At 40.3% G+C, this 22,649-nt stretch overlaps 1 protein-coding gene across 1 annotated transcript in view; it reads right to left on the bottom strand.

Annotated features, from left to right (window-relative positions):
* LOC136884133 (serine protease snake) overlaps positions 1–22,649 on the bottom strand; it is a 67,338-nt gene that overhangs the window by 3,666 nt on the left and 41,023 nt on the right. The window contains exons 6-7 of the mRNA XM_068229805.1: positions 14,411–14,670; positions 11,712–11,875 (exon numbers count right to left, since the gene is read on the bottom strand). Coding sequence (XP_068085906.1) covers positions 11,712–11,875; positions 14,411–14,670 — 424 coding nt within the window. The remainder of the gene's footprint in view (positions 1–11,711; positions 11,876–14,410; positions 14,671–22,649) is intronic.

The following is a 22,649-nucleotide window of genomic DNA, read 5'->3' on the forward strand; positions in this document are numbered from 1 at the left end:
TTGAGCTTTGTCTCGTCTTTGTACAAATTCGATATTTCGCCTATATTAGTCTAGTATTTTAATACCTCTCCCCATGCCCTCCCCCCTTCGAATTGTTTTGAAAATAAAATACAGTACATGTCCCTCAGGGATATTTACATTAGAAAAATTTTTAGAATCGGTCCAGTAGTTCCTGTGATTAACCATTACACACAATACCTCTTTATATATTTAGTATTGATAAATACATTTCCAGTCAACCAAATTTAATAAATCGTGCACCGAATAAATTAGCAAATTCCAAATAATTTTTCTGCATTAAAAAAACGACAAAAATGTTCAAAAAAATAGCCATCCGGACAGGTCTCGAAAAGTCCTTGTTGGAGCGCTAGGGAAACGCTTCTGCTTGCTTCTAAAACCCATATTCACCGATATCGGTTACTTTTCCTGCTATCTTAGATTTCCAAAACTCTGACAATATCATTATCGCAGATAAGGCTCACCAAATAATTTTTTATCTCGGTTTACCAAAACTAACTTTTCGTTTCAATCTGAATTTGTGCCTTAAAATTTTCATACTGACGCACAGAAAACAAGTGACTACGTGCAGCTACCACTATCGAAACTTAAACAGGTTTTTAATTAAATCTGTGTTTGAAAATAATTCATCATAAATTATGCCCACTATTGACCAGAAACGAAGAAAGAAACCTAATCTGACGTTCCGAGAGAAGGAATTGTTACTGAATTTGGTGGCAGAAAGAATAACATCACAGAGAATAAGAAAACAAATTATAGCCTACACATTGTATATTTCACTACTTCTTCGTTCGAAAATCATCCCTAGATATAATCCATAACAATAATAATAATGGCGTATGGCCTCCGGAGAGGCCTGGTGCGGGTCTTTTTCTCCTAGACGGGCTATTAGGCGACCTGCATGTCTGTGAAGACGACGGCCTTACCTAGGATGATTTCTAATGCTGAATACGTCACACACACCCAGCCCCCGAGCCATTGGAATTAACCAACTAAGGTTAAAATCCCCGACCCGGCCTGGAATCAAACCCGGGACCCTCTGGACCAAAGACCAGCACGCTAACCATTTAGCCATGGAGTGGAACATATAATCCATAACCGAGGATTCACCTTAGGCCTACATAATATGTGTTGGAAATTCCAGGTTATGTTCGATCATGGAGAGTGTCGAAACTTTAGATATTATATTTGATAATTTCATCTGTCACCGGCAGAAATTCCTCTGGGTAGCCAGAAACTCTCATAGTGGGAAACGTTAGGATTATATTAATCAATCATTTTGTCATAATTCTTAGCGTCTTCAGTCTGCCAAAAGTAATTTTGAGTAATACATTTTTGGATGACAAGCCTCCATGGCTAAGGTGGCAGCGCGCCGGCCTCTCACCGCTGGGTTCCGTGGTTCAAATCACGGTCACTCCATGTGAGATTTGTGCTGGACAAAGCGGAGACGGGCAGGTTTTTCTCCGGGTACTCTGGTTTTCCCTCTCATATATCATTCCAGCAACACTCTCCAATATCATTTCATTTCATGTGTGATTCATTAACTATTGCCCCAAGGGAGTGCGATAGGGTTCGGCAGCCGGCACAGTTCCTATCCTCGCAGCTAGATGGGGGCTCCATTCATTCCATTCCTTACCCGGTCGAACGACTGGAAACAGGCTGTGGATTTTCATTTTTCAAATTTTCGGATGATCCCCAGGCAACGAGGCATAAGATATATTTACGTCATAATATGTTGCTCTAAAGGCGACTGTCTTCCCATCTTCGCAAACAAACGCGGACTACTGACTACAGCGTGGGAAGTGAAGGACAGGGAGCGAGCCTGACAACCAAGTGACTCGCGAGTGTGTGGGAAGACAGCCAGTCCCAGCTCAGTCGCGATTGAGCGGTCAGGTTTTATATGGAAGATCCTGAACATCTGCAGTACAGTGCACACAACCATTGAGTAATCAATATTTATTTATCATGGGACGAATGGAGAGCACACATGAGTTCACGAAATTCCGTCCAGACGCACCCAAATACGAGGGGGGATCAAATATAAACGGGATTTTATTTTTTATTAAAATTCGTTTATTGAAAAACACAAGGAAATTTCAATTTATTTTTCCACATAGTTTCCTGTTTTGGAAATTAATTTGTCCCAGCGTAAGGGCAGCTTTTTGATGCCCTCTTCGTAAAAAGAATAGGGTCGTGTCACCAGCCAGTTGCGCACGAAGTCTTCCACACTCTCGTCACCTTCAAATCGTTGCCCTCCTAGAGCTTATTTTAGCGGTTCGAACAAAAGGAAATCGCAGGGCGATAAGTTTGGGCTGTAAGGAAAATGATCAAGAAGTGTAGTCTAGTGCATTTCCTGTAGCTTGGAGACAGAGCTGCAGTATGGAGCCGCGCATTGTCGTGGAGGAGGATGACCTGTGGAATCGGTTGGTCTCGTCTCTTGCGGCGATATGCAACCCTCGCCTTGTTCAACAGCTCACAGTAGTAAGCAGCATTGATTGTGCGTCGAATCATGTAAAAATTCAATCCTCAATAATGTCTTTAACCGCACGAATGTTTTCGTCTGAAATGCTGGTCTAAGGACGGCGATCGTGCTGCTGATTTTCCACACGTTCTCGTCCTTCCTTGAACTTTTTATGTCAGGCAGACACACTTGTCCTTGACAATGTTATATCACCAAACTGTGCAGCCAACCTCTGGCACATTTCCGCCGCTGTAACTCCTTCACGAGCAAAAAATTTTATAATTATGCGTTGCGCAGTGGAGGGGTGCATCTGTTGCTCCGACATCGTGAGCGATACTCACGAAACAGCGGGAAATATGTAACAGCACGCTCTCCCCACTCCTAACGGTCCCGCGGGGCCAGCCATACCAACTGTTGATGTTCAGGAACAAAAATTCCATTTATATTTGATCGACCTTCGTAATTTTAAAAACCTTATTACAGACATGCTACACTGTACATTTAAGTGTTAACCTGGCACTCATTTTTTATGTAGGCTGGGTGAACCTCAGGACAATGGGTTTGCAAATTTTAGAGAGAAGTACTGTACCCCTAGAATTACAGTATGGTAGCTGAAGGTATCGTAATCACTTAATTATGTATTTTTATGGCCATTTACATGACACAAGGAATAATTTCTCTACCTTTCTCCACAATTTCATTTTTCCGTGCAGGAAGAGCTCGTAAAAAGATTATTTCATCTCCTCCCCTTTTTAAAATCTGCTCCATAGACGACAGTGCTCACGGGGAAATTTGGAGGGAGTTAGCTTACAGTTTAGGGGTGATTTTCATGTAAGGGACTGGTTCTCCATAACACTATATGGAAACCAAAGAAAGACATGTGCAGATGGACTAAGGAATTGCTTGGTTTGTTCCCGAGGGGCGGGGATATAGTGCGCGGTCAGGCGAGCATGGTTAGCGGTAAGCGTACGGAGTGAATATTTAGACTTCTTATTGAGCGGACGTTATTAGTGTTCTATCCCCCCCCCCCACTTTCTGTTGATCGTTATATGTGTTAAGCTATCACGTGTAGTATTGGACAGGTGTTCGATTAGCGAATAATTAGTCGTGGGTTTGTAGTAAGAATGTAAAAGAGAGGGCGTACAGGTCACTGGTAAGACCCCAATTAGAGTATGTTCCAGTTTATGGGACCCCTCACAAGGATTACTTCATTCGAGAATCCAAAGATAAGCCGCACGATTAATTCTGGGTAATTTCGGACAAAAAAATAGTGGCACCCATTACGGTACGAATAGGTCTTCGTCCGCATTAGTTCGGATTACTGGGACTCTGCTGTACGTAGTTCGAACCTGGTAAAGACGGGCATTATTACCAAAGGAGTGTTCAACAGTGCTGAATTCTGTTGTAATGTATAAAGCTGGGATAATGTGTAATGTGTTTGGTTGTAAATCGTACTGTTGTCAGTTCCAAGAATTATGATTTCTAATCATAAATTGCGATATGCTTTTGGTTGCTTTTTCAATTAGACGATAAAACTGTTTATGGCTAATACCAAACACGTGTTTCAAACTCTCCTGCTTGCGACACATCTCGAGCTGTAGATTGCTAGTTAGCAATCTCCTCTACCACCTTCCTTAATCATCTCATCGTCCTTCCTTCCTTTCGTCCATGGATTTTTCTTTCCTTTCTTTCTTCTTCCTTTCTCCTTTCTTTCTTCGTCTCTTTTTTCCTACTTCCTTCGTTTCTTCTATCTTTCCTTCCCTTTTGCTACAATTTTTATTTCCTTTTTCTCCTTTGGTTCTTCCGTTTCTTTTCCTTCCTTCTTTCCTTTCTTTCCTCTTCCTTCTTTTTTCCGTCCATGGGTTCTTCTTCCCTCCTTTCTCCTTTTTCCCTTCCTCCTTTCCTTTCTTTCTTTCTTTCTTTCTTTCTTTCTTTCTTTCTTTCTTTCTTTCTTTCTTTCTTTATTTATTTATTTATTTATTGCGATCCCCGACCAGGCAATGGATTTTTAATTATTTTGTGGACTGTTTCGCGGTCCACTCAACCTGCACGAGAACAATTCAGAAGATCTCTGACAGTGAAATAACGGCCTGGAGGACCCATCGCACTGACCATGTGTCATCAAGTAAGGTGCAAGCCTCAGAGCTGAACCGTGATTACTTGGTAGGTCAAGGCTTATCAGAACTGTAACGCCACGGGTGTTTTAATAGGTTCCAAGTTTGGGGATGGGGGAGGCGCCATACAGGTCTATGGTATTGAAGGGGAAGATGTAGGTATCGGCAAGAGAATTGTCCGCGAAGGACAACCTAAATTAAAGAGTCCCTATACCTCGGTTAAGGAGCAAAACAAAAGTTGACCAAAAGAGGTCAGATAGGAAATCTGCAAGTAAGGAGGCTGAAACAACTGAAGTGGACGCCATGTCAGTCAGACTTAGCAATGGGTCTCGTGATCACTGAGCCTCGCTTCCAAGTTGAGAACCCCTGGGATCCCCTTTTAGTCGCCTCTTACTACAGGCAGGGGATGCGGTGAATGTATTCTACCTCCCCCCACCCTTCATACACAGTGGGTAAATTCGCAAACAGTCTGCTTACTTTTATGTAAGAGGACAGTTAGGACGAAGATGTTACTTTTCTCGGCGTTAACATTTTTCCGGTTGACTATTTATTTATTTATTTTTTTATTTTATTTATTTATTTATTTATTTATTTATTTATTTATTTATTTATTTATTTATTTATTTATTTATTTATTTATTTATTTATTTATTGTATTTTATTGTATTGTATTTATTGGTTATAGAATGTCCCAGTGAACTAGTGGCTCAAGGAGAGACTGCCCTTTACAATCACAGCTTGGCAGCTTTTAGTTTCAGTTAACAGTTAAGGCAAAGGCCTACATATATAACAAGGAATATTTTACAAATATTAATTTACATCATAACATCATTATTTTACATGGAAAAAGAAAGATATTCAAAATAAAATAAACTTAAGTAGAAACCTGAACGTTGAGTCTATTACACACAGCATTCGTCCTTGTTTTCTCGAGAGCGATCATGACTAACAATATTACAGAAACAACATTTACAAGGTAAACAAAAAACAGAAATTAAAACGTGTTAATAGACTTCCTAGTTAAGAATTGAACGACATTGTTCAATTAATCAAGAATCAATGATCTGCATATAGGGCTCTCTTCGAGGTGCCATCTGTTTACCTAACTTTCACTTATTAATTTTCAAAGAACTTCGAAATTTATCGAACATTTCTCTTGAAACATTATACAATCCTTTACTCCTTGTCGTATAAACGAATATTTGCCCCACTTCGTCCTCTAGAACTCCAACTTTATCTTCATATATTATGAACTTTCCTACTTTTAAAAGCTCCCCCCAATGTCATTCCACGCCATCTCTTTGCTGACAACTCGGAATGGAACGTACCACATAGTCGAGCATCTTATCTCCTTACTCCCAAGTCTTCCCACCCCAACATTTTCGTAACACTACTCTTCTGTCGGAAATCCCCCAGAACAAACCGTGCTGCTTTCCTATGGATCCTTTCCACTTCTCGTGTCAAGTAATCCTGGTGAGAGTCCGATACACTGGAAACGTACTCTGGTTGGGGTCTTAACCAGAGACATTCACCCTCTCCGGTACTGTGTAGAGATCAGAAGAATGCAAGAATGAGGAATGTGGCCTGCAAGCACGAACTTCCTGTTCTGCCCAGACAGGTCGACTCTTATCTGCTCGTATCTGCTACACGAAGACATTGACTGACACTTTGCAGTTTGCTGGATTACAACTGACAAGAGCGAAGAGCTGCCAGTAGAAGACAATATAAAGTCGCCTGGATAGTAGCGGAGTTGCTATGGTAACCATTGCGTCACTGGTTCTGCTAGTGAAAACCCCTTCGTCCCGTGCCTCACCGGGCATGTGCATTCTTCTGATCTCCCAACAGTACATTCTTACTGCAACCCCTAAATACTCTCATAACCATATTAAGAGATCTGTAGCCTTCCTTTACCACCTTGTTAATATGATTATCCGAATGAAGATCTTTCTTTATATTAACACCTAGGTACTTACAGTGATCCCCATAAGGAACTTTCACCTCATCAACACAATAATTAAAACTGAGAGGACTTTTCTTCTTGGTGATACTTACAACTTGACCTTACAACAATCTAATCAACAAAATAGTTCTACTACTAAAATGTTTTCATTCCTTCCCTGAAGGGGGAGGCGGGCCACTTAAACGGTGACGCCGTCTCTCAGGCCGAGAGATTTGTTCGACGAAGGAGATATTCGGAGAAGGTGAGGGGATTGGCGGTCGTGGCCTATACTAGGAACTGTCCCGTCTCCCGAATGCAGAGCCGTAGAGTTACGGTAGAGCTGTGGCCACCCCTCCTCTGCTCGCTTGGCAGGTCAGAGTCCAGAGCTGTTGGACCACGGACCAGCCGTGACCACTTAAGGGCAGAGACCCCCTCTGCATCTACCGTCGTGTACAAAATAGAATTTACTGAGTACGGCCGGCCCCGTCGTGTAGGGGTAGCGTGTCTGCCTCTTACCCGGAGGCCCCAGGTTCGATTCCCGGCCAGGTCAGGGAATTTTACTTGAACCTGAGGGCTGGTTCGAGGTCAACTCAACCTATGTGATTAGAATTGAGGAGCTATCTGACGGTGAGATAGCGCCCCGCTCTAGAAAGCCAAGAATAATGGCCGAGAGGATTCATCGTGCTGATCACACGACTCCTCCTAATCTTCAGGCCTTTTGGCTGAGCAGCGGTCGCTTGGTAGGCCAAGGCCCTTCAAGGGCTGTAGTGCCATGGCGTTAAAACAAAGATACTGAGTACAAATTTGAACTAACTGCAATTTTATTTTTACCTATTTTTTTCCTGACTTACATTTGTGGTGAAGTTAGGGTTCACGGCCCTCTCTTACACTTAAACACTTTAAACAATAAAATTTAAAAATGTAAACATAAAGGTAAGATACAATAATTCTACAAAAATATAATACTACGGACGGATACACTAAGACTAGGTTACAAATCATTACGGCAATTAGTGTGACAATACTAATATTAATAGTATAAATAGGAAATATAGTAATAAGAATAATGACTGAAGTGCATAATATATGAAGAAAACCCATTCACACAACATACACACAATGACACACAACTCAGTTACATGTCCCCAGGAAAAACTTTTGGGAGGCAGATGTGAATTTTTCAGGGGAAGTAACATGCCGAATGTCCATTGGGAATGTATTCCAGAGTCTCGATACAGTAACTAAACAGGAATGTTTATAGGAATTCGTTCAATTTAGCCGAATTTCAATTACGGAACCAGAACAGGTAAGCTACTGATTTCATGTAATGAGGAAAGGAAACGAAAATTAGAAGATAAGTAAGTAGGAGTGTTCGTCGAGAGTACTTGGTAAAAAAGTGGCATTAGGTGAAAATTCCTTCGTTCATTTATGCGTAGCCATCCCAATATTTTGAAATATGGTTAGGAGGATACTAGGACCCATAAGACAGGAGGATGGCACCTGCAGGATCAGGCACAGCAATGAGCTCTACGAACATCAGGAAGACACAGGTCTTCTACGGGCACATGACCCGCCTGAAACCCTGCACGTTCACCAACAGAATCCTCACAGTGACAAGTAGGGGAAAGGCTTCCAAGGCCAAGCGGATCACCTCAATAAAATCAGACCTAAGGGAACTGCAGATCCCATTACAGTAATACATATCTTTATTTCCACCATAGTACATACTACCGGTTAGGTAATAAAGATAACAAGCCACTAATTCCTCCTATGTCTAAATTTACAATCTATTAAATCTACTTTGTAGCATCCCACACATGCGCGGATATCCAGCACCACATGTAAGATGCTACCTTAACTACAATCTACACTAACATCCTAACTAGGTATTCTACTGCCTAAAACTAAATTAAAAAAACTGGCTGGTCATGGTATCTCCCCTGGTAAGAAAAACTGCCCGTCCAACACGAGACACCACTCCCAGCTCCACCTCTTGTGGTCAGATATCGCTCCCCACAGGCGACTATCTGACAATGTGTTTTCCTCCCATGTAACCCGTCACATTCTTATCTTCTGTCCATCCTGTTGTATACGAGTCACCTTTCTTTCACATTGCCAGCACCCATCCTTGCTTCTCCTCTTTCCCCACGTGCGGACATGCTTAATCTTTTTTACCTTGGGGTGGGTCAGTCCCACTCCACCCTTTCACCTCTTATATCCCACACTCCCCATCACGTATCTTCTAGTCTCCTCTTTCTCACTTACATACTCCTTCATACTCTCTCACCTACTATTCTAGATGTCTTCATACACTTTTTTCACATTATTTACATCTTATACTCTACAGTCCACATACTAATTGTTCATTTTCTTAAACTATGCCATAAATTTAATATTTATACACCTCTTTACAGTTACTCTCTCAGCCTTCCTTCTCCTGCCTAATTTCTACTTTTACAAAGTCTTTCCGCATCCCCCCGCTCAAGATATTACCACTAGTCTCTTAATACATTCCATTACCAATATATACAAATCTCTTCTTATAATATCTACCTTGTATATAATACAGCAATCATTCTACTGACCATCATCTTGCTCAGGGCGGATAACCATTCCTCTGGGCAAGATGCTCTTCCTCCTTCATCAAAGTCTTACTCAATCCATCTTTCTAGTCAACTACTCTAGATACACATCCACAATTCCTCGTCCTCTCTCCACAGTTCACAGCACCGACCTTACAAACATACCAACGGTTTCTTTACTACTCTACTAATTTACACCATCTCCATACAGTTCTTCTACCTTATTTACATCTTATGCTCTACAATCCACTCACTAATTGCACATTTCCTTAAAGAGCACCATAAACTTAATATTTATACAACCTCTTTACAGTTACTCCCTCAGCCTACTTTCTCCTAAATAATTCCTACTTTATGCAAGGTTTTCCATTATCACCCCTATCTAGATATTACCTGCTCGTCTCTTAATACATTCAAATACCAATATATACAAATCTCTCCTTAGTGTATCTACATTGTATATCATATAACACTCAATCTACTGGCCATCACCCTGCTCAGGGCGGATAACCATTCCTCTGAGCAAGACGCTCTCCCCCATTCATCAAAATCTGGGTCAGTCCATTTCCCTAGTTACTACTCTAGATATACAACAATTCATTCTTTCCCGTTCACTCTTACTCCATTTACACTAACTCTCTGCCAATTGTTCCTCCTTGAATTCACTACACTACTGCACTACACTATACTATAACAATCACTTCATAGTACATATCCTTATATCTATTACAACTCTCTCGTTCTACTTAGCAGCATCCTGCTCAGGGCGGATACCCATTCCTCTGGGCAAGATGCTTTCCTCGTTCACTTAAATCTTACTACCTCTTTCTCTGAAGACTTCATTTTCATATTCAGCTCGCCATTTCACCTATCTCCTTCTATCTTCCTACTCATCTCACCCTGCTTCTCTCACCTCCTACCCCCTTTCCTAAACATAGCTCCAACCCTCCCTGTTCCTTCTTTCTTTCATTTCCTCCTCTTCCTACCTTACCTCTCTCCTCTTTTTACTGTCCCATTTTCGCTCTTACCATTCTTCTTTTTATTCACTCAAATTCTTTAAAAATCTGGCTCTAACCGCATTTAAATACTTTGATACATTCGTTCCTCTCTCTACACAACCATGCTGTCATCTTATATCCATTTTCTATCTTTTCGATCTCTTTCTTATTCAGCACTTTCTTTTTAACCTCCTCTAAGGTTCCGCATTGGTTAAATATATGCAGGTCCGACCAACCCTCCCCACCCAAAATGCATCTCTCCTTATTTTCTCGTCCTACCCATCACCTGTTTTTTGGAATTCCCATTACCTACCAATATAAACCTCTTTTATATCTTCTGCCCTCAAATTCGGTTTTCGGGTTCGTTACTTCCACCAATTAATTTAAAACTGATAACGAGTCTCTCTCCCTACATTCCATTATTAAATTATGTCTTTCTATATCTAATCTTCCTTTTACCCTTTTCCATGCCCATTCTTTCCTCTCCACCATCCCGTACTCCCCAACCCTAAATTTTGTAACTTTGTTTTACACTTATTCACCCAGTATCCTTCGTTCCCCATACTTCTCTGAAACCTATACGCTTCATTTAGTAAATCCCCTCCCTTCCTTTCTTCCAATCTTATCCAATACTTAATTACCCTCTTAGCTATTGCAATTTCCATCGATTCTTTACACAATAATCTAGCTCCCTCATTTGCAGTACAGTCTGGAAGGCCCATCATAAGCTTGCTAAATTCCGCCACCACCTGGTTTCGTTCTTTCCCACCTTCCTCCAATCGCCATACTTCTACACCAAATAACATTTTGCCTTTTAACAGTGATTGAAACACCATTTTCTGAATTTTATACTTTATAACAGGGAATTTATTTTCTAAAACCCCCACTGCTGCAAGTGCTCCCATTTCCTTTAATTTGGCCCTCCTACATTGATCTTTCCATAATCCGTTATAACTAATTATTACACCTAAATACTCTTTTTTCAGGTCTGATTTCTTCCTGCTCTACCATCCAGACTTTATTTTCTTTCCTGGCTCTCCTTTTCTTACATACCATTATTGAAAATTCCGTTAGAGACCACAGAGAACGGATCTCAGATACCAACAGGCCATCCTACAGGGAGTCTTCCCACTGTCCCTCACAAGCAAAAAGAGTTCAGGGACCACCAGACCTAAGTGGACAGATGGGAGGAAGCAGGCACATGGAAAATGAAAGCGTAGTGGGCCAGGAAATAGCAGAAGACCCAAGCTACGAGTTAAGATGAGACCCGTTGTCCCTAATAGGCCAAAACGAACCGATAAAATAATATGTAGTTTGTAACATACCTTTTTCTTCTTGTTACAGATTATCATCTCAATCGATAGAGTGGATAAGAAGCAAGATCAACATACTGTAGTTAACAATGTCCCAGCACACCACACCACACAAGAGCGCCGTGGAACTATGTATTTTCCATTAATCAGAAAGTACATTTGGAGCACCTTTCACAGCATCGAGACACACTCGTACTCAGCACCATAAATGAGCTGAGACTTAATTGGAAGCTACAAGTTGCCCTAGCCTGTGTTACGAGGCAGATGTGTAAAATACTCGACGTACCTGGCATGTGTCTTTGCCGCCAGCCAGCTCCCCAGCGCACAGCTGAGAATCCGCGATGCCGTTAGCAACCGACCTCGTATCCAGCTTAAAGGTTTCGTTACACACATCAGTGCCGATGAAGTTGAGGGTCACTTTTAGCAAATCTTTACTTGTTTGATCCGTATCTAGAAAAAAAAGAGAAGGGAATGTTGTATTAACACATCTTCAACACAAAAATTGTGAACGTGGTACTATCTTAAATTTTAGGGACATTGGAACTGAAATTTCTAATTCTGTAAATATTATGATACAATGTTAACTCTCAACCACAGTCGTCAATACTTCGCACACAACTACAGTTGTGCGGTCCCCTGAAGCGCGTTTGGAGGATGGGGAAAATATGTAAAAGGAACAACTTCCAACACAATTTTTTGCGTTTTGTACTACATATTTATTTCTTAATAAACCATAAAGTGCATCAAGTATTTAGTTTCACCGTTGTAAAAGTAATTTTTTTATGTTACACTCAAAATTAGCATCAAAATTTGCATACATGGACACAAATAATAATAAATGAAGGCATTTTCTTCCTGAAAACTTGAACATTGTAATTTAATGTTATACAGGACTCACTGATGTTGAAACTGGTAAGTGGTCTCTATAGTTAATTACACAGACAAAATCTACAGTAATCGGATTCAGCATCACATTACATGCACTGCTGTCAAATCTTACTAGAACATCCCAAACAAATTGAAAGTTTGCACTTGCGACACAAGTAGCTTGTTTTTCTTTCTTTTTGATGGACAAATTTGACCTGTCTTCCTTGCATCCCTCGGCGGTTTGTCCTCCTGGCCCAAGTCTTCATGGAGATATACTTCGGCTCCCACAACTCGACCGACAGAAAATCGCAATTCTCGTGGAAGGCGTTTGTTCATGATTCTTTTTCGCAATGTACGTTCAATCAGTTGTTCCAGAGAGTTTTTCTGCTAAGTACAGTTCCTTCTTTGAATGACAGGTGAACATATGCGACGTGAGTCCACAACCTTGTAGACTCACTTCCCAACCGAATCCAGGCGGTTATCAAGTCCAGAGGCGGAGGTACACGGTATTAAAAATGATGCTTGTAATGATTTATCCAGGGGTCATTATGCTTGTGATGGCTACGACTGAAATTCGATGACAGAGGTTCAGTGAAACCCGAGCATGTCATTTACATGGCAATGAGGATTATGCCTGTCCATTTGAATGAAGGTTTGCTTGCCACGTTCAAATCCAGCAGTGATTCAGCAAACCTCACTTCCGCCGACGTAGAAGACAAGAAGTTTATGAGGGGCTCTACTGTGTAATGGCCACTCACCTACTTGACTCCGTACGGCCGCTGTTCTCTCGTACACCGCTTGACTTACTCCACACGCCGCTACAAGCACTCATGCATTTGGCCTTGTACTCTCGCTGCTGCCTCGCATATCGCCCGACCTGTTGGACATCTCACTGCGTACTGGGTTACATCACTCGCTTTGTCACTATCTGCTGTTTCTCGGAGCCATGTGCACTTCACGAACTTTCTGCCGCCCTATAAATTCGTCCCCCGATCCCTCGGTCTTCAGTCCAGCGCTGATACCGAGTGAGGTTGGAGGGTCGTCCAACGAGTTCCCAGTGTTTTGCTGGGAAACTCTATTTTTATTTTCTTCCAGATTGGAAGAGCAACAGAGTGCCTTATTATTTACTGTTATTATTTTCCCAGTAGATTTTGGCCATCAGGGTCTAATTTTAACTTTATCTGCATGGCCAGTTTGAGTTTACATGAGTGTTTTAACAAAATAATGGCAACAAGATAATACATAGGCTGAAGTCTGAATGACTGAAAATGAGACTGGACTTAGCAAGTACACTATGAACTAACTTTGCACTCTACATCTTAACGTGCTTGGGCGACTCCCACTGTCGCGATCCCATCCTGCTCCCTCCCCGTTGCCCTCCGTTTCATTCTCTCAGTTTTAAAACTGTGTTCATTTATCTCGTTCGGCTGAGGCTTGAAGTTCACTACATCTTTTTGAATTGCCTCATCTAAAAAAAATTGTCAATGGTCTAGGGCTTTCTTGTGAATACGTTATTTCTGTTCAAACATTGTTCTTGTACTTGTGAAATGTTGAGTTTTATTCTGGTTATCTTTTGAATGGAAAGAATATATAGTCTTGGTTCAATTTTACTATTATTCTTCTTGTTTCTTCCACAGACCTCTCATCAATCCCAGCCTGTTTCTTATTGGATGGCTTTCCAACGTATCTTTAAATAATGATTACGTCGTATGGATTACTACCTTCCACGAATTGCTGCATATAGATACATGTTTAGTTCCATATACCCGCACAATCGTAACAGGGTGGAATATCTTGTTCCTCAAATCGATTGCCAACTCAAAACAGTATTGGATGCAGCGGAAGAAGGGCGTGAGTGCTATGATCCGTCAGGTAGGTAAACCCACTGTATTCTTAACTTTGAAGATAGAATTGTGGATATGAACTCGCTGTCGCGTCCTTAAAGCCCAAATCGAATCTATGATTTTCTGTACAGCGGAGAAAATGTACGAGTGTTTTGAATTGGAGATGAGTTACTTTGGGAATAAGTCCTTCAATTAGATTCTCACTGCAGGGGAAAGGAATGGACGTCAGCCGCTTAGAGAATAAGAAGAATGTTGACTACACAATTGTACGTACCATAACCAAGTCTTCCAAAACCTGTGGCGATGGCTGTTTTAACCCAGATGTCAGGTCTGGTGTTGAGACACGCCGGTCTGGTGTACGCGTCCATTTTCGCCGGCTTGTCCATTTTGATGATGGCGATGTCGTTGTACCTTGAGGGCGGTTTGTAATCTGGGTGGGAGATGCGCTCTTGGACGTTCAACACTTGAGGATTCGCGTCCTCGTTCTTGTTGGAGAGGTTGACGTCACCCAGCCGCACCCACTTAACGGGACCTCTGCAAGGCAAAGACGTAAACACTCATGAGTTGAGACAGCATGCTTAGGCTCTTACAGGTTAGAATACAAATTTACTGAGGCAAATAAGAAGTATACCCGGTGAACAGTTCTGTTGAGATTTGCATAAATGTTAGAGGCTGGCCTTTAGTAAACCCTGCAAGTTATGTCACTCTGGCTACAATACGGAACAGCGGGCTAGACAACACTTGCTACTAGGCAAAATAGTTTCCATTCTAACCTAATACCGCCTACAGAGGTCTACATTCCCCGTTTACAGTTGGTCGAACGAAGGTAGTCGTGTAGTTAACTTCTACTCCGCTAGTGCCTGACCTGTCCGACCGCTTGCGCTCGGCAGTATGAGCGAACCAACCAGATTCGGCCCGACTGATTCGTATTTGCTGTCAATACGATATTCGTTGCGAATATGAAACGGGAGTACAAAGACAGGGTGAAAGTAAAACGTGAGAGGAAGCAACATGGTTGAGTAAATTAAGAAAAGATGAAGAGCGAAGTGTTGAAATACTTCTTGCCAGTAACAACTGCGAATAGTCAGCATGCAGGATATGCGCCATGAAAATGCTGTGCTTCCTTATTGGCGTTTGCATCTACTACCTCACATATGAAAGCACGCGTGTGTAAAGTGCGACCGAATACGTTGCGTTCGTCAACTACAGTACCACATGATATCAACCAAAACATTAGTGCGTGAAAATATGTGCAACAGATCTCTGTCCCTTTACGGTTGTTTCTGGAATAGGTTACTAGATCTATGTAAAAATAAAAAAGAGTTAATATTGCCACAGACTATCTATGGACGAATAAACGTTGCGGATATTTATTAAAAGATTGCCTTTCTGGTGACGATCACCTTGCATAGTGGAGAAATAACAGCACGGAAAATCTAAGACCTGCTCTGCTAGCAAAGAAAATATTGTCTTTTCCAGCCTCCAGTGAGGCAAGCGAAAGAAATCTCAGTTCATCTGGTAGCTTTATTAGTGAGAAAAGGAGTTTGCTTAACCAAGGTGTAATAAATGACGCTCTCTTAATTCATTCTGCACTAAAACAGACAACAAATAATAATGATGAATGTTTGTGACGTTGTGAAAAACAGTACAAGTTAATGTTCCGTGTCTACTAACGAGCAACAAGTTGATCTCACAGTTTGTAATGACATGCACATTTCGTTGACATATTTGCATGGTGTCCAATATTTTATAGTCAGTCATTCTCCTTGCCTCGCGCCATTTAAGTTTGTTCGTCGTAATGTCGTTGATACTGTCCTTAAAACGCATCAGCCGGCTTACCTCAGACTACACAATGCTAGCGAACCCGGCTAAAGGTCGACCGTATGAGGACTTAACTTCTAACTAATTAAACCAGGGGTTCCCAAACATTTTCGGTCGCCCTCCCCCCCCCCTCCTTCTGAAACATGAAATATCTTATTCATCTTTAACTTCTTAGCAGTTTTCATAGGCTACTTCGCACAAAAACGGATCACGAGATCTACAGTATTTGCTTTTGTCTATTATTATTGAAAAGAATGCTGGTAAAGTGTAATTTCAAATAATCGCCTTGATATTTACGCACTTTGCTTTTAGGTATAGAATTTATGTTGCTGGAGGAAACAGCAGTGGCGGTTTGTGCATAAAGGGCTTTTGGGCGCTGCCCCACCGCCTTTTCAAAAACATTTAACGTTATTTCACTCTGTAATTGATTACATAAAGAGCTGGGGGAATGTAGCGAAGTCGAAGTTATAATGGTGTGCTGTTCAGTTATACAATGTTATCTTTATTATTTCGGCTGTAAACATTTCGCTTTTCTATTTTCAAGAAAATGGCAACGGTTTTCAGACCGTCGCTGCTATCCAGCACGCTCGATGTTTTCTCTTTAGTTGTGAGGCGTTCGGACTGTGGCAGCAGAGCCCTGAGCAGGTCACACACTTTGCAAGTGTGCGGGGTGCCTGGAAGAACGATGTGGGCTTGTCAGGGGAAGGAAGAGTGCAGGCGGGTGTAAGTGCTGAACGGCGGAGTCCTCGGCTCATCGCCAACACTTTGCCATGAACCTAGGCTTATATTAACTGTTGTTAAAGACTGATTCCAAAACATTTTAGAAAACAATGAATTCCATTATAGTGACTATTTAAACAATTAAGTTCTACTGTATAAAGAAGCTAAAATAAAGATTCAAAATGTAACCATAACGTGACTGCACTATTTGCAGTGTGATCAAATTGTTAAATACGTTGTCATGCTTTGAAACTTGAGTAAGGAGAGAGAAATTCGGGAGTGCACTGTTTGTTTTCATGAATGTTGTTGTTATCACTTGTGATTGTGATCAGTAAAACAGTGCAGTTCCCTAATAGTCGGGATTGCATTAGCCTATTAATGTGTGTGTGTGTGCATAAATGTCATTGTAGTGTAGTTAATTCATTAATTAATGTTGTAATGCAAGCAGATTTCTATTCAGCTAGTGCCATCGGATTATTATTATTATTATTATTATTAATATTATTATTATTATTATTATTATTATTATTATTATTATTATTATTATTATTATTATTATTATTATTATTATTATTATTATTCATCTAAAAGTTTCGTGGTGCTGGTCAGTGAAAGCTCGACCGACTGGGGAGGGGAAAGAGAAGGCGGCACAGCCCTGCCAGAGTAAAATCTCACGAACCGCCACTGGGGAACAAAACTGTGGAAGAACAGTGCACTGTAATTAAATTCGAATCTTGTTCTTTATTACGACTGAATATTTTCGTTTTTTTACCACTTGTAATAAGTCAGTTATCCCTTTGTATGGCGATACTTGTACTGTGGTAGTTTATACTAAATCGGGCTAACCACCTCCACTAAACACACTCCACAATTCCCCCGTTCACTCACTGTCTTTGAACTAGAGATGGCTGAAAAATAACGTAGCAGTTACTTTGTCACAGCTACATACCTCTCACTGTTACTAATGTAACGATGACAAGAAATAACAGGTTACCGAGTAATGACAACAGAATAACGTACTAGTGAAAACAGTAACTGGGAAGTGAGAACTGTCACTAGTAGCAGCTTACAGACACAGAATGTGACCTTCAGAGTTCAGCTAGTACGTATGTCTGCCAAGTGACAGCGCTTTCGTAGGAGATTGTTTTAAGTCAAATACACTATGATGTAGTGTATGAGCTGCCCGCTACACTACTCTCTGTGGCTATCGCTTGAAGTCAACGGCCACGCCCCCCATGGTTACCAAACATGGCAATTCTTACCGTTGCCTACGCTACAATAGAAGGCCTGGACAAGCCGACACATTTCTGGTGAACAAAGTAGTTCAGGCAATGGCCGCTTGGATCGCGTTTATGTTCTGTTGTTCTCATGTTTTGTCTATATCCTTATATTGAAGATTCATACAATAACGCCAAATAATACATTCTTATTCTCATTATGTCCGGTGTGAATCAGATATAAATATATAAAACAACTTAGAACACACTACACTTCATAGATTTCTTTCATTTTACACTTGTGTGTTACACAAGAATAAAGAATAGGGAAATAAGCCTAAATAGAAGTACTCACCCTATTTGTCCCTATTTCCATAATTTCAACATTTTTCTGCTCGGAGGCTTTCTCTTGAATTTGTTTAATAAATCACAGTCATTGATCACTTCCTTTGCATTATTATCAAGAACAGGCCTGAAAAATTTTGTAAGTATGTGCTTGATCACACTCGCGGCACTGAAACTTCTCTTTAAACTTTGGAACGGTAAGGAATTTTAGCTTTCGCACAAGGTTACATTTTCCGAAATATCCTAAAGCCCGCGTTGTAAATATTAATACATTAATACATTTAATACATTTAATACATTTAATACATTTAAGAAGAAAACGAATTTGAGTCGGCACTTTGTCGGGGAGCAGAATTTCCTTCACATAACTTACACTGTAATCTGATTCGACAAAGTGCAAGCTACATATTCTGGAGTTGTCATTAGGATCCCAAAGAGATCCTTTTCTGCTGCCCTGTCGAGAAATAGCAAGCCTCCATTTCTCCCGTAAACTCGGATCTTTAGGAAAAAGGTGAAATTTTATATTTTTATATATTTCTTCACTGTGTCAGATGTGCAGTTAGGCACGCAACAATAAACCATCTTAACATACAGAATGGAAAGAGAAACTTGATGGTAATTGGCCCCAGGGGCTCTGAAATTTGAAGCGTGGGTTGGCGACCACGAGGCTCTTAGCTGAGTCCTGGTATTTCTTCCACTTACTTGTGCCAGACTCCTCACTTTCATCTATCCTATCCGACCTCGCTTGGTTAACTGTTGTTCTTTGCCGACCCCGGCGCTATTAGGTTTTGCGAGAGCTAGGGAGTCTTTCATGTTCATGCCCTTCGTGGCCCTTGTCTTCCTTTGGCCGATACTGCGGGTGGCGGGTGAAAGGGTGCTGTGTTGGAAATGTTACTTGCATCTTTTCTCAGAATACGTGCTGGCAGGATCTATCGGTCCATTCTTGTGAAATAGGACAGCAAAATTACGAGGGTTTTTTTGTATTGAATGGCGGTGGAAGAGCTTCCTTCATATCTGAGGATTGCAAGATTTGTTACAGAATATGAAACATAAATATTTCGATTACATCCGGCGATTCGTTTATCACACTCTGTAACCCTACAGAGTCCCCCCCCCCCCCGCACTTTGAGGATCATTGTTCTAAATATCCAGGCGCTATTCATGAGCAATACCTGAGTCATATTAGGATTCGTTGAAGTTAGAAGAGGCAATGAATAGTTTCTCTCATTAGACTATCAAAATTGAATTTCCTTTCACGCGTCGTAAGTTAAGAACATCGTGTATCAATCCTGCACGAGTACGGTATTTCATAGTGGATGAGGCAATAAGAAAGTTCACCTCAAATAAATAAAAATCAGTTAGGGAAGACAAAACTAAAATTTGGAACTTCCACAATTTATCACTCATCACAACCAAATTTAAAACACAAGCACATATTAATAAGATAGAGCACCACACAACATTTGAAGCTGATTTGTTAATTTGTTGCAAAGTTATTCACAAATAATTTTTAAATATATGGAAAATGCTCGTTGTGGCACAGTTTTCGTTATTTTGTGGCTATAATTTGACAGACTTGTCAAAAATACTTTTTTACTTAGAGAGAGAGATTTATTAAAGAAATAAATCATCCGTCCTCCAATGAGGGTGACTATTCGGATCCGGAATAGAGTTACAATTTCAATGAAGTTTAAAAATATCAAAGTTAGTTAGTTGGGGAGGAATGTAAATCACGTTCTCAGGCACAGATGGAAATGAATGATTTTCCGAGAGTCCCTCAGGATCCGTATTACTAATTTTTCTAACTCGCAGAATGGAACTTTCAAATTTTGTAGGAAGTTCGATGTCTTACTAGGCAGGGTGCCTCTTGCTCCGAATAGCAGTCAGGTATAAAGTATTGGAAATACAAGTTTTTCAACATTTCATTGTTCATTCAATAGGCAAAAATCTACTTTGGTGCTATTTTAGGAGCAAACGTATGAAGGTAATATTGGACTGATAATAACTACTTAATTCCTGTACATAGTGAAACATTACCAGAACATTTCAGATCAATCTGATATATATATGCATTTATTTCTGCTTCCCCCATTTGGAGGCTGCCAAAAAAGACAAAGCTTACATGAAAATTTCATTAATAATTACAAGGGTCGTTTGAAATATCTCTATAAATGATAGGTATATATCATAGTAAAGCCCACTTAATAATTTAAAAAAATTGTATCAGTCAATAATTTTTAAATCTATGAGGAGTTCTATGAGGAATTCCTCACGGGACAAAGATATAGCTAAGAGTATAAAATATTTTGTACTATTGCTAACGATCCTTTCAGAGCTGTTAACCCAATGTTCCTAATAAATTGGTTATGCAAATTAAATTTCTTACAAAAGTTGTGAAATGTGTGAGTAATGGTGCCTCGTGCTCCTGTCATCAATTCTAAAACATCTATGGAGTCTCTGGCATAGCATGGTATTGTAGGTTCATATATATCATATTTCTCCTTGTGTACATCATGTGGTTGAGTGGACGATGCTTCGGTTCTAATTATGGGGTCTATTATGAACGCTTTACTTGAGCCCGGTGATATAGCTATGATATCAATCCGGCGGCTTGACACTGTCTGAGACAATCCATCTGCCTCCTCGTAGACTGTATAGTGCTTTTTTCTTAGGGCTTCAGCAATCATAGATCGTATACGATGATGTCGTCAATTCCGCAGGGTGTCATTAAATGGACAGGAACCCAAGACGTGACCAAGTGTTTCTATCTCACTGTGGCATCGCCGACAGTGGTCATTGTCTTGTTGGGACCTGCCAAGTAATGCACGAACTGGAACTACATTTGCTGTCTGTTTTATGGCATTTCTCCAGTCGCTTCGGGTTTTCTTACCCACTAATTGGCTGCAGTGTATTCCTTGTACAGTTTAACAGCCTTACCTTTTTGTGGTAAAGGACACCAGGCAGCGAATTATTTCTCACGGAGTTGTTGTCGTAGGAGCAAGACCTTGACTGATTCGTATTCAGCAGTGTTGCCAACTTATATTTTCAAAATCCGCTAAAATTCCGCCAAGAAATCCGCTATCAAATACTGAGCAATAATAATAATAATAATAATAATAATAATAATAATAATAATAATAGTAAATGTCTGCACTCACCTGATCTGTGAGTTTCACTGAGATTAACCTCCTGCCTGCGAGCCGGCGAGCTAAAACTTGTGGGCATTTTAGTGCCGGGTGCAAACTAGGTGAATCGCCTCCCTCAAGGGCCACAGACAGAACAGGACAGTTTATTAAATGGTCTTCCTTCATAGTATAAATATAAATGCTACTCTCTCACAGTTTCATTATCTGTCGTCATTCGTCAACTAATGGTTAGTCCACACCAAAGTTAATAAACAATGTTAAAGAAACAAAGTTAATAAACAATGTTAACGAAAACATTTCTCAAGATGTTAATAAACTTTTGTTAACAAACCTCTTTAACATTGTGTCCACACCAAATAAACTTTTGTTAACAAACTTCTTTAACATTGTGTCCACACCAAATAAACTTTTGTTAACAAACTTCTTTAACATTGTGTCCACACCAAATAAACTTTTGTTAACAAACTTCTTTAACATTGTGTCCACACCAAATAAACTTTTGTTAACAAACCTCTTTAACATTGTGTCCACACCAAATAAACTTTTGTTAACAAACTTCTTTAACATTGTGTCCACACCAAATAAACTTTTGTTAACAAACTTCTTTAACATTGTGTTCACGTCAAAATATCTGTTTGTGAGGTTACAATGGATAGGGTCAGGAAAAAGAAAATACAGCTGCAGCTTTCATTATTTTAATGAGTGCAATTAGAGAAAAACGCAGACGCAAAGTGTGGCAAAGAAAAATATTGGAAGAGCGTTTAGAATTAAGTTTGGAAAGGACACTTAGGCCCATGTCAGAACTTTCAGTTCATGATGCAGCAGGCTTTCAAAACTTCCTGAGAATGTCCCCACAAGACTTTTAGTTCTTATTGACAGTAATTGGGTCTGAAATTGCAAGAAATGATAATTATCGGAATGTCATCTGCATTAATGTTAGGCTACGTATAGGCCTAACTGAGTTGCTTGCGATTCGACAGTCGATTTCGAAAAATAAAATAAAAAGTATTGTATTCCGCGCTATGAATTTGCGTGTTCTAATTGCGACTTTGCGCATGTGCGAACCGAAATGTTAACGAAAACACGAAATGTTAATGAAAAGTTTCATTCACAAAAGTTAAAGAAATTTTGTTCATCAACATGATCGAAAAGTTAATGAACACGCTATTTTGTTTATTAACAGACAGAAATGTTCATGAACATTGTTCATTAACAATGTTTATTAACAAAGTTAACGAAAACATCTTGGTGTGGACGCACCTTA

The sequence above is a fragment of the Anabrus simplex genome, chromosome 12 (genome assembly GCF_040414725.1).
Source record: "Anabrus simplex isolate iqAnaSimp1 chromosome 12, ASM4041472v1, whole genome shotgun sequence".
Taxonomy (NCBI): domain Eukaryota; kingdom Metazoa; phylum Arthropoda; class Insecta; order Orthoptera; family Tettigoniidae; genus Anabrus; species Anabrus simplex.